Source organism: Aquarana catesbeiana, linkage group LG13 (genome assembly GCF_042186555.1).
Source record: "Aquarana catesbeiana isolate 2022-GZ linkage group LG13, ASM4218655v1, whole genome shotgun sequence".
Lineage (NCBI taxonomy): Eukaryota > Metazoa > Chordata > Amphibia > Anura > Ranidae > Aquarana > Aquarana catesbeiana.
This window is the reverse complement of record NC_133336.1, coordinates 159,950,022-159,964,099: the sequence shown is the minus strand read 5'-3', so window position 1 is coordinate 159,964,099 and position 14,078 is coordinate 159,950,022. Positions and strand designations below refer to the sequence as shown.

At 38.3% G+C, this 14,078-nt stretch overlaps 1 protein-coding gene across 1 annotated transcript in view; it reads left to right on the top strand.

Annotated features, from left to right (window-relative positions):
* PALS1 (protein associated with LIN7 1, MAGUK p55 family member) overlaps nucleotides 1-14,078 on the top strand; it is a 282,364-nt gene that overhangs the window by 71,723 nt on the left and 196,563 nt on the right. The window contains exon 3 of the mRNA XM_073608605.1: nucleotides 13,458-13,666. Coding sequence (XP_073464706.1) covers nucleotides 13,458-13,666 — 209 coding nt within the window. The remainder of the gene's footprint in view (nucleotides 1-13,457; nucleotides 13,667-14,078) is intronic.

The window sequence follows — 14,078 nt, the reverse complement described above, 5'->3', positions numbered from 1 at the left end:
CCTGTATTTATAACTGAATGTAACTGCATTCTGATAGTCACACACTGTGTGGGATCATGTTACATTCCAGTTATATTTCTTATTACTTCTGATTCATATAGCCTTAGAATATATAAGTGAAATAAGGAAATTCTTGTTCAGTTATATATTATCAGGTAATAACAATAGATTTATTACTTTTTAGGACAAATATGTTCAATAATCCAGAAGTAATGGAAGCTTTTTCTTTCTTTTCTTAAAACAAATATATTATTACCTAACTAGTTCCTAGAATTATGTTTTTGTTTATTCTAATCTGAAGCAATACAACCTCAATTTTATGAGTTAACATATCTAAACAGTTGCATATGAATAAAATATGTAATTGTTCACTCTAAAAGGGTTAAAATCCCAAAATAATTCAAACTATCTTCATCAATACCAAAGTTATTAACAGTACCTTTCTAACTGAATTATTTAGCCTAGGGCAAGACTAACCATATACAACCACCCTGGAATAAATAATTTCAACAAAAACTATATTCTGCACTCCAATTAATGAAACATCATTTTGATGTCTTTTTGACATAGCACTTCTCTCCTGTAAGCGGAAGATCCGTGTACCCCCATTAGCCCTCCTCATTCTCCCAACCATATTATGTGGGAGTGTGACAAAGGCACTTATTCCCCTGAGAGAGATATTTATTCTCTTTCACGGGTAAATTGTGATTACTTGCAAAAAATAATTTATACAATGTATCATCTAATCTCATATGTTTTTTGTTTACTCTTTACTCCAGAATTCACTGGTTTCTTTTCTATCTATTCATCTCTTCAGTCCACACAGGTTGATCTGCGCAGTCAGCTCTGCATAACAAAAAGTAAGTCAAAACTATTTGATCTATTGCCATGGCACCACTGAATATACTTTCCCTGAATGTTCAGGGAATAAATGTCCCTCAAAAAAGGACCAAAGCCTTCCGTACTTTCCATAACAAGAAGGCTCACATAGTATGCCTCCAAGAAACACACTTCACCAAAGATTCTACTCCAAAATATATTTCTCCTTTTTATCAACAAATTTACACGGCTTCTGCCTGTACCAAGCAAAGGGTAACTCTAATTGCATTTCACCGATCCACACCATTCACCTTATCAGAAATTAAAGACCCAGAAGGTAGATACCTGATACTCATGGGTTATATAATGGATACAGCAATCACGGTGATTTCCTACTACGCTCCTAACAAACAACCTACACCATTCCTCTCACATATATTACAAGTGATTAATACACACAAAATAGGAACAGTGATAATGTGTGGGGATTCGAACCAAGTCCTCCTCCCATTTCTAGATAAATCACCTTTTACACCATCCAAAATAACCTCTAGATTACCTTTTTCTCAACTTCTTTCCAAATACAATCTGGTAGATTCACGGAGAGAAAGTAACCCAATGAAAAAGAAATTCACTTATTTCTCGCACCCTCATCAAACCTTCACCAGAATAGATCATATTTTTCTAACAATAGGAATGATACCAGAAATTATTGCATCAGATATAATTCCGATTCCGTGGTCTGACCATAATGCAGTATACACTACTATAGCCTCAGCCATACCAAAAGCGCATGACCCAACGTGGTACTTACCGGACATAATGCTCAAACACCCACTACATCAGATGGCCATTGAACAAGCTTTAAAGGAATACATATCAATTAATAATACAACAGACATCTCCCCAATAACACTGTGGGAAGCTCATAAGCCTGTCTTGCGTGGTACAATACAAAGACAAATGGCACTATTTAAACGGGAACGCAAAAATCTAGCAAAAAAACTAGAACTCAATTTTAATGCAGCCTACATATCATTTCAAGATAATCCATCTCAGAGTACAAAATCTCATCTGGAAAAATCTAGATTGGAATACGATCTATTTCTCACTGAGTCAGTTGATAAATCCCTCAAACGCTCCAAACACAATTTCTACATGAATACAAACAAACCAGGTACATATTTGGCTCGGGCATTAAATTCAACGAACAAATCTTTCAAACCAATACGTTTGAAATTATCAAAAAATGTTTACACTTGTAATCCAGTTAAAATAGTCCATAAATTTCACTCACATCTCGCAACTTTATACAAGACAAACAATGAATTTAATCCTACAGAGGCTGAATCCTTCTTCTCAAAAATAACCTTACCTGAGTTATCTCAGAATCAAAAAAGCAGTTTGGATGAGCCTATAACTATAGATGAAGTTGCTAACGCCATAAAAGACCTAAAACTTAACAAAAGACCAGGCCCAGACGGCTACTCGGCATTATACTATAAAACATTCTCAGAAATACTCTCTCCCATTCTCACTGAAACTTTTAACAAACTTCTAGATGGACATTCTTTTCGGCAAGAAACACTAATGGCAATTGTTTGTATGATCCCAAAACCCCTTTCTGATGATACTTCCTGTGTGAATTATCGGCCTGTCTCTCTGTTAAACCTCGATATTAAATTATTAGCAAAAATAATAGCAAAACGCCTCAATAGCATTATAGGAAAATTAATACATAGAGATCAAGTAGGCTTCATGCCAAATAGACAGGCAGGCGATAATCTATGCAGGGCAGTGTTATTGGCACATATTGCTAAAAAACGGAAAATCCCTTTTATGTTTTCTATCTCTCGATATTAAGAGGGCATTTGACACAGTATCCTGGCAATATATGCAATATTCATTACAAAAATGGGGTTTTGGACCCCACTTTTTAACATGGATCAAAGCATTATATAATAAACCCAAAGCCTATATAAAATATGCTGGATACAAATCTGAAGCCTTTAATATCGAAAGAGGTACCCGACAGGGTTGCCCATTATCTCCCTTATTATTTGCCCTTATACTCGAACCCATGGCCCAATACATCAGAACAAACCAAACTATAACTGGCATTGAAGTAGGAGGTATTACACACAAATTATGTATATTTGCAGACGATATATTACTCTTTCTATCATCACCACAGGTCTCTGGTCCTAACTTAATACCAGCTCTTGATGGATTTGCAGCCCTATCCGGCCTTCTGATTAATCCTAAGAAATGCCTAGTGCTTAATATTTCACTCACAAACATGGAATTGATCCCGGCTAGGGCTGCACTCCCATTCATATGGGCAGAAAAATCAATCCCATATCTTGGAATTCATTTAACAGCATCTCATTCTGACTTATTCTCAACCAATTATCCTCCTGTATTAAGACAGATCACAAATCTAATAAAACAATGGTCACAACTTCCTTTATCCTGAATAGGGAAGATTAATGCAATCAAAATGACTATTCTACCCAAATTGATTTATCTATTCAGAGTCCTCCCTATTCCAATTCCTTCCTATTTTTTGAGAATAGTACAAAAAAGAGCAACTTCGTTTATATGGGGCTCTTCTAAACCACGTATACCTATACACACACTACATCTTCCCAAAAATAAAGGAGGCCTGGGATACCCTAATTTTACTAACTACTACAGAGCAGCACATTTGGCCAGTCTGTCCAAATACCATGCAAAACAGGAAATCCCATTATGGGTATTTATAGAGGCTTCAGAAAATGACCCTCTATTAATATCAAATTTATTATGGCTTGATCCTAAAGACCGCTTTAAAATTCATAATCCCATAACTAAACACTTCTTATCTCTCTGGGATAAACTAAAAACCAAATATCAGTTACAATCTCCACACAATCCTCTCCTTTCTTTTATCAGAAATCCAGCCTTTTATCCGGCATGGATCTACCCAAATTCTTTTAAAGCTTGGACAACATCAGGCATTCAGACACTAAATGACTTCATAGCATCTAAATCATTCCTTTCATTCCCATCGCTTAGAGAAAAATTTGATCTACCAAACTCTGAGATATTTAGATATCTCCAAATCAAAAATTTCTATACACCATTCCTAAAGGGGGATACACCATTATCCCAATTATCCATTTTTGAATCAATCTGTACAAAAGATCCATTTGCTAAAGGTACAATTTCATCACTTTATAATCAATTATATGGAGTAGCAAATCTTAATAGACCCTCTTACGTTCAGAGGTGGGAGGAGGACCTGGGACGAACTTTAGAAGACACGGACTGGTCTAACATATGGCTCACATCTAAGTCATCTTCACCCAACATCTTAGCACTGGAGACAAATTATAAAGTCCTAACTCGCTGGTACCTTGTACCCGCTAGAGTGGCAAAATATTCACCTAATACCTCAGCTCTTTGTTTTCGAGGATGCCCAGAAATAGGCACATATTTACACATATGGTGGACGTGCCCAGTAATCCAAACCTTCTGGAAGGAAGTCTTCGTGATTGCATCTAAAATATTTAAAAAAATAATACAACCAGATCCATATTTAACTTTACTTAATCTAAAACCGGAATGGTTAACACTCTCTCAATTCAAGCTTATGATCCAACTAATAACGGCTGCAAAACAAACAGTGGCCAAGGCATGGAAATCTCCTACATTGGTACTAGCAGAAACAATTCACAGAATGAATAATACAATGTCCCATGCTAAGATGGTAGCCATCGATCAAAACCAAATTCCAAAATTTGAAAAACTTTGGCATCCTTGGATAAAACAGTTCCTGTCAAACTTCAATGACTCTGTCCTGTTGCCATGGTAACAGATTAAATGACTTACAGAGACACCCATTCTAAGGCTTCAAAGAGAACTAAAAAGAATAATAAACTGACGAGCGGGACAACCTTGTGGACCATACCTCTACCTTTCAACCCTTTTTCTTCTTTCTCTTTCCTTTTCTCCACCTTACGATTAAAGCTCATTATCAGAATTTATTTGACCTATATACACTCTACTTGTAAACAATATGTATAGTAGGTATAAATCATTTAAATACCTACAAAAGTAACTAAGATATGATATATATCTTTAATTTAGGTTTACGTGAACCCAATGTTTAATATTTGAAATTTCATGATATTTACCTATATAAACCCTACTGTAAAACAATGAGCTTACTTTATAGATCCTTGTAAACTTACTTTATGTATCTCTATAACATTGTATACTCAATAAACTTCTTTTGACAAGGAAAAAATTTAGTTTGGGCTGCCTTGGTTGAAATGATTACTTACTGTGCCAGAACGGTCCTGTTGCTGTGTTTTCCATAATACAGTGCAACAGCTTGTGCTGCATACAGTAAGCCATGCTTTGTTTTCAGCTGAGTCCTACAGACTTCTCTTGTGTGGATGGAAAGAAATTGCGTCAGCCATTTAGGAAGCGCCTTGTATAGTCATCAATAATTACCCACTTGACCTCCGAAATATTTACCCCCTTCATGACCAGGCTGCTTTTTGCGATAAGGCACTACGTTACTTTAACTGATAATTGTGCCGTCATGCGACACTGTACCCAGATGTATGTTCCCCCCCCCCAATAGCTTTCTTTTGGTGGTATTTGATCATCACTGAATTTTTTTTATTTTTTGTGGTATAAACATAAAAGAGCGACCATTTTGAAAAAAAAAAAAAAAAAAAACATTAATAAAAAATCGAATTTCTTCATGAGTTTTGGCCAATATGTATTCTAGTACATTTTTGGTAAAAAAAAAAAAAATCCCACTAAGTGTTTATACAGTGGGGACGGAAAGTATTCAGACCCCCTTAAATTTTTCACTCTTTGTTATATTGCAGCCATTTGCTAAAATCATTTAAGTTCATTTTTTTCCTTATTAATGTACACGCAGCACCCCATAATGACAGAAAAACACAGAATTGTTGACATTTTTGCAGATTTATTAAAAAAGAAAAACTGAAATATCACATGGTCTTAAGTATTCAGACCCTTTGATGTGACACTCATATATTTAACTCAGGTGCTGTCCATTTCTTCTGATCATCCTTGAGATGGTTCCACACCTTCATTTGAGTCCAGCTGTGTTTGATTATACTGATTGGACTTGATTAGGAAAGCCACGCACCTGTCTATATAAGACCTTACAGCTCACAGTGCATGTCAGAGCAAATGAGAATCATGAGGTCAAAGGAACTACCTGAGAGCTCAGAGACAGAATAGTGGCAAGGCACAGATCTGGCCAAGGTTACAAAAAAATTTCTGCTGCACTTAAGGTTCCTAAGAGCACAGTGGCCTCCATAATCCTTAAATGGAAGACGTTTTGGACGACCAGAACCCTTCCTAGAGCTGGCCCGTCCGGCCAAACTGAGCTATCTGGGGAGAAGAGCCTTGGTGAGAGAGGTAAAGAAGAACCCAAAGATCACTGTGGCTGAGCTCCAGAGATGCAGTCGAGAGATGGGAGAAAGTTGTAGAAAATCAACCATTACTGCAGCCCTCCACCAGTCGGGGCTTTATGGCAGAGTGGCCCGACAGAAGCCTCTCCTCAGTGCAAGACACATGAAAGCTTGCATGGAGTTTGCTAAAAAACACCTGAAGGACTCCAAGATGGTGAGAAATAAGATTCTTTGGTCTGATGAGACCAAGATAGAACTTTTTGGCCTTAATTCTAAGCGTAATGTGTGGGGAAAACCAGGCACTGCTCATCACCTGTCCAATACAGTCCCAACAGTGAAGCATGGTGGTGGCAGCATCATGCTGTGGAGGTGTTTTTCAGCTGCAGGGACAGGACGACTGGTTGCAATCGAGGGAAAGATGAATGCGGCCAAATGATTTTAGCAAATTATTGCAATATAACAAAGAGTGAAAAATTTAAGGGGGTCTGAATACTTTCCGTCCCCACTGTATTGATTGGTTTACACAAGCGTTAGTGTCTACAAACTATGGGATATATTTATGGAGTTTTCATTTTTTTTTATACTACTAATGGCGGCGATCAGTGACTTGTAGCGGGACTGCGATATTGCGGCGGACTGTCTGACACTAATTGACACTTTTTAGGAACCAGTGACACCAATACAGTGATCAGTGTTAAAAATATGCACTGTTACTGTTCTAATGACACTGGCTGGGAAGGGGTTAAACATCTAGGGCAATCAAAGGGTTAACTGTGCCTGGCCAGTGTCTTCGTGATTACTGTGTGCTGCTTTACCTAGGGGAAGAGAGTGATCCTGAACTCTGCTTTGCAGAGAAACAAGATCACCCATTCCTCCCCCCTGTCACAACTGAGATATGCCTTGTTTACATAAACATATCTCAGTCATTCGTGTTTTACTAATGATCGGCAAGAGATGGAGGTCATAGAGTCCTGGGGACTCGCAGATTGGCTTCTGCTGTCAATTATATAGGATGCATGCCTTTTTAATGTGCTTCTTCTTGAGCCACTCCTTTTGTTGCCTTGGTACGTTTTGGGTTATTGTCATGCTGGAAGACCCATCCTCGACCCATCTTCAGTGTTCTGGCTGAGGTAAGAAGGTTCTCATCCAAGATTTTACAATGCATGGCCCTGTCCATTGCCTCCTCAATGCGACAAAGTCGGCCTGTACCTTTTAGAAGAGAAACGGCTCCAAAGCACCATGTTGCCACCTTCATGCTTGACTTTAGGGATTGGTTTCTCTGGGTCATAGTCAGCATTTCTCTTCCTCCAAACATGGCAAGTCGAGTTATTTGCAAATAGCTACATTTTGGTCTCATCTGACAGCATCACTTTCTCCCAATCCTTCTCTGAATCATTTTAGATGTTCATTGGCATGACTGTACATGTGCCTTCTTGAGGAGGTGGACTCGCTGTGTTTGGAGGAAGAAAAATGCTGACTATGACCCTAAGAACACCATCCCTACAGTTAAGCATGAAGATGGAAACATTTTGCTTTGGGGCTGTTTCTCTGCTAAAGGTACAGGCCGACTTTGCCACATTGAGGAGTCAATGGATGGGGCTATGTATTGTAAAATTTTGGATGAGAACCTTCTTTCCTCAGCCAGAACGCTAAAGATGGGTTGTGGATGGGTCTTCCAGCATGACAATGACCCAAAACATACCGCCAAGACAACAAAGGCGTGGCTCAAGAAAAAGCACATTAAGGTCATGGAGTGGCCTAGCCAGTCTCCAGACCTTAAAGCGCACATGCGCAGTAGGGAACCGGCTATGAAGCCACAAGGCTTCACTGCTGGGTTCCCTTACAGGCAATGGTGGCGGTAACACCGAGAGCCGATGGAAACAATGGCTGGGGTGCCGACATCCCTGGATCCCAGGACAGGTAAGTGCCCTAATATTAAGTCAGCAGCTATAGTATTTGTGGGAGGGCTGGATCTCCTCTTTTAACCCTATAGAAAATTTATGGAGGGAGCTGAAAATTTGAGTTGCCTTAATGATTTAGACAAGATCTGTAAAGAAGAGTGGACCAAAATCCCTCCTGAGATGTGTGCAAACCTGGTCCCCAACTACAAGAAACTGCAACTTAATTTATAGCATTTGAATCATGTGTTTTTCAGGATTTTTGGTTGATATTCTGTGTCTATCATTTAAAATACAAAAAAAAAAAAAAAAAAGATAAAAATTGTAGACTCTTTGTTTTCTTTGAAATAGGGCAAACTTGAGAAGGTTTTTCACCTTAATGCATAGAATGCTTTAGGGTGAAAAAACATGAGGGTTTAAAACCCCTTTAACCACTTAAGGACCGAGCCTCTTTCTGAGATTTGGTGTTTACAAGTTAAAAACATATTTTTTTGCTAGAAAATTACTTGGAACCCCCAAACATTATATCATATTTATATTTATATATATACATACATACATACATACATACATACATACATACATACATACATACAGGTGTGTGTGTGTGTGTGTGTGTGTGTGTGTGTGTATATATATATATATATTAATTATATCCTAACACCCTAGGGAATAAAATGGCAGTCGCAGCAATGCTTTCTGTCACCCCATATTTGCGCAGCGGTCTTACAAGCTCCACTTTTTTTTGAAAAAATACACTTTTTTTAATTGAATTAAAAAATAAGACAACAGTAAAGTAAGCCCAATTTTGTTTCTATATTGTGAAAGATAATGTTACACACCGAGTAAATTGATACCCAACATGTTACGCTTCAAAATTGCGCCCACATATGGAATAGCGACAAACTTTTACCCTTTAAAAATCTCCATAGGCAACGTTTAAAAAATTCTACAGGTTGCATGTTTTGAATTACAGAGGAGGTCTAGGGCTAGAATTATTGCTCTTGCTACACCGATCGTGGCGATCACCTCACATGTGGTTTGAACACCGTTTTCATATGTGGGCGCTGCTCACGTATGCGTTCGCTTCTGCACTCGAGCTCCGTGGGATGGGGTGCGTTTTTAATTTCTTTTTTTTTTTTTTTTAATTTATTTTACCTTTTTATTTTTACACTGTAAGAGCTATGGACAAAAGTGACGTTTTGACATAACTTCTGCCCTGCAATGGAATGGAGACAGGTGGGGGCCATATTCCCCTCACTCGTCTCCATACCAAGCCAGGGAGAGGGCCCGATCGCCTCCGCTGCTACCGATGGCTCCGGTAAGCGGCGGAGGGCACCGGAGAACAGATAAAAGGGATCTTGCGGTGAATCCGCCACAGAGACCACTTTTATCTGAAACTGGACAGCTAGCTGCTGCCATGACAACGATATCCCTCTTCAAAGTGCCGACGTATATCGGTGTGAGCCAGTCCGGAAGTGGTTAAAATGAGTGGAATGATTATAAAAAGGGAGAATCAACACTTGCAAGTTATGTGAAATTCACTGACTCACCCCTGTTGAGGGGTGGGGGATCCCGGAGTTAGGTAACAATTGAACAGAAAAGGGGGCCTTGGATAAAGAGTAACCAAGAAAATTAACTCCAAAGGGAAACACAGCGGTGTATGGTTATCACAAACTAGAAAATGTTTATTAATACAATAAAAGTTCCACCAAAAAAAAAAAAAAAGCAATCTTCACACCATAATAAAAAACGATTTGAGAAAATGTTGTCAGAAATCAAATAAAAAAAATAAGGACCCGGGTTCACATGCATTGCCCACTTGCACACCTCCAGTCAACCATTTGCACTAATTAGATGCTATGCGAAAAACAGCGATGGCCAGTATCAATGCGATAATAATTGACAAGCAACAATTGAAGGGGCACATCAAAAATAGTCCTTAGAAAACGATAATAAAAAGACCAAGCTGGCTGTGTTGTATGGACTGATGTTGTATTTTTCAAGTGCTTGCAGGTGAAGGATTGGCGGATACTTGACCACCATGTGGTATAGGCTAGCAGGTGAATGAAGGAGAGGAAGGGGTGATTGATGAACTACAGCCTGATGTACAGGATTGAGGAGACTCCCACACAACAGTGATAGCAGTACAATGAGAGATCGGGAATGGCGTCCCTGAAACAAGCTCGCCCATATACTTGGTGATCAATCCTCGCAAGCAGATTGTTCCTAATAGTAGCTATCCCACTAGTCTGTTAACCTTCCGAATTCCCCAAACCTCCAAAGTAGCAGTAGAGCCAATTCATGGATCAAGTTGTATAGAAGGTAAATGTCACCTCTAAATCTTCATAGCCACTGAGGCTTAGTGTGTGCCGTGCAAGCAAGTAGCTGTGCGTGCTGGAAGTTTCGTCAGGTGGGACGGCAGATGGAAAGGAGCCATATGGATGAAGGTGAAGCAGGGTCACATGACGTGACATTGATGCATTTCACTCACATCACGTGTTTCATCAGGACACTGTGGAAGTCTTATCACTGGAGTTTATATCAGGTGAGTTGGATACCTCCCCTTTTTGAATTGGCTCCATTACTTGCCACAGTCTTAAAGAGACATGCCAAAGTACATTCCTAATCATTCATGGAAATAGTACTAGTGTAGCAAAACAACCTATCAATCAGTTGTTAATTTAATCAAGAAGTACTGATGTATTACATTATGCTATTCTCCGCATATATAGTGAAAGCGTGGAAGATATATAAATCTAATTTAGAAGCCTCCCACGCAAACATCCATAATACATATTAGCATTACAGGTTATTGATATCCACAGCAGAAAGAAATGTAAATGAGTTAAAAATAAAATGGCAATTAAAAAGGACAGTTCGCTTTATCGGATGATAGTTTGATGTATATAGAGTTAGATCTAAATAGACAGGAAAGAGACCAACAGAAAATTAATTAACCTACAAAGAAATTTTGGCCCTAGAAATTGAACACTACGGGTCACAGCCATTAGCAATATATCAAGGTTCCAGTAATAACTGTAAACTTAATTTGGTGTTGAGGCAACTAGGGGACATTGTTTTTAAACAAAATATTCATTATTTTTCCTTATGGAGGAGGACCGTCGGAGTGAGAGTGAGGGCAAAAAAATGCCTTAATTTTAAGGTCTTCAACAGACGACCCATGGAATTTTTCAAAATGTTGGGCTACAGGAGGGCATTCAGATTTATCCTTACTCTTTGGATTCTGTAGATTTTTTTTATGCTGGCCAAAGGTTCACCGATGCGGATGCACAACTGACGCTTGGTGTTCCCCACATAGAGCTTTTTGCAGGGACACTTAAGGATATGTAGGACCCCCGAGGTACTGCAATTGAAAATGGTTTAAAATGACCCTTGACACTACACAAATGATCTCATTTTTTGTAACTGTATCTTTTCTGAAAATAGTTGGCTATTCAAATGATGATTTAGGTGTATCATTAAAGGAGCATATAATTATGCAACCAGTTATTGTCTTTTTTTATTTCATTGTAATTTAAATAATTTTAAAGAAATAGGTTTTATATGATGATGTGAAAGAGTTCATTTCTGTTAAGTGTTGAAACATAAATTCATAAATAAATCCACTGAGCGTCAACATTTTATGACAAAACGTTCCAAGGATTGAAATATATGGATCTATAATTTGCTAGCAAATGTATCCTTGTTTGGGAACTGGAGGTAAAATGGATGCATTGTCAGGGAAAATGCCTGACACATGTAATGTGAAATATCATTATGTGGTCTCTTTTAATGATCAACTAGAAAATTGCTAATTATTCATGCAGACAACAATTTAAAGAGCAATGCATGATCTGTAGAGTTGCACATTTTTGGCCTTTTTTTCCTTCAAACTGTCTAGAAATTCAGCCACTTTTTAACATGTGCAGGCTTACTATAAGTTAAAGTGCAGTCCCAGGCTTCCCTCGAAAAAAAAAAAAAAAAAGTATAGTCCGCAGTTACAAATCTAGGATTCAGCGATGTCCTTACCCAAGCCAATTCTTCAATCAGCTTCGGGTGCAGGTGCCGGCATCTCATGTAAGGGAAAAGGGAAGTGAAGCTTTGCGGCTTTACAGCCGGTTCCCTACTGCACATGCACGAGTTGTGATGTGCCTTGCGAATGGTTCCCACACATCACAGGTCCCAGAAGACTGCGGGGTAAGGAGGCGGTGCAAACAAGTGGAGCTTCACCTTTTGAGTGTAGCTCTGCTTTAGTTTAGCAAGCTGCATGCCACATCATGGACTTATCTCTTTTACTAACAACTGACAATTTTATTAAACAATCACTATACTCCTAGTGTGCTGGTAAAAGTGATACTGCTCTCTTATAGGGGTGATGCTGCTTTCTCATATAGCATCCACTCTGCCGACCCACCCCCCTCTGCTGTCCATTCACAGAAGCCTTTGTTTTTTGGGGCCAAGACGGCTGTAGACAACTGTGCAGGTGTATAGATTGGGCCAGCCACTATCTTTACGTACACCACATTCTAAACATTATAGAAGTGATAATACACAAACATTTAAGGAACTTTTTAGTGCTACGTTGATAACCATATAAAAAGACCTAGATTTTATTTATATAAAATAAAGTTCCATTAAAATAAACTGACTATATTTGCCATTCTGTAAAATGATCCTGTCATGAATAATTTAGCATTACTATCTGGAGCCCAGTTATTTGCTTTTTGTTCCATGCATGGCTAAGACTTCCACCTGCATAAGTCACTGTATCAATTGTTTACCTTTCATTACAAATGAGATTGATTCTTGTAATCCTACAAAATACAGTAAGTAGTCCTGTGAAGAGTGGATGACGCTGTGCTTGACACATTTTAGTAGAATGGAATGTCTGCTTCTTCAAGAGATGCAATGAGTATATAAAAATTAATATTCGTTTCAGTATGCCCCGGTTTTTTTGTTTTTTTTTTGAGTGACCAAGTGGTTGGAGGGAAACAATAGGATAACCTGAGAGAATCATGATCTTGTTGGACTTCCTCTCCCTAATGATTCCCCCAGGTGGCTTGACTTGTTTCTCTTAATCAGCTACGATATATCCACAAATATATATTGTACCTCCATATTTTAACAAGTAACTTCTTACAAGTAGAGAAATGTCAGAAGTTTTTATTCATATACTCCATTCAGGTCAGTGACAGTGAATTTTTATAAACCAAAGCCAAAACTGTATTTTTACATTGTTTTTGCATGTTGACTCCTCTGTTGTGAACTACTGTTTTCTGCTTCTTTTTACCTACAGAAGTGGAAGATCTGCTGTGTTCATTGAAAGAGATCCAGCACACGTTGGTAGATTCACAGAGCCAGGAAGATTTATTTTTACTTCTACAACTAGTGCAAAATAAAGACTTTCAGAATGCATTTAGGATTCACAATGCTGTTGCTGTCCACATGAACAAAGCTAGTCCCCCATATCCACTTATTCCAAATGCCCAGGAGTTAACACAAGAGGTAAGTCACTACTTACTGATTTTAATCTGCATGTACAATGCATCCAGAAAGTATTCACAGCGCTTTGCTTTTTCCACATTTTGTTATGTTACAGCCTTATTCCAAAATTGATTAAATTCATTTTTTTCCTCAATTATACAAACAATACCCCATAATGACAACTTGAAAGAAGTTTGTTTGAAATCTTTGCAAATTTATTAAAAATTTAAAAAATCACATTTACAGAACTATTTGCAGCCTTTGCTCAATACTTAGTTGAATCACCTTTGGTGCCAATTACAGCCACAGGTCTTGTTGAATATGATGCTACAAGCTTGGCACCCCTATTTTTGGGCAATTTCTCCAATTCTTTTTTGCAGGACCTCTCAAGTTCCATCAGGTTGGATGGGGAACATCGGTGCACAGCCGTTTT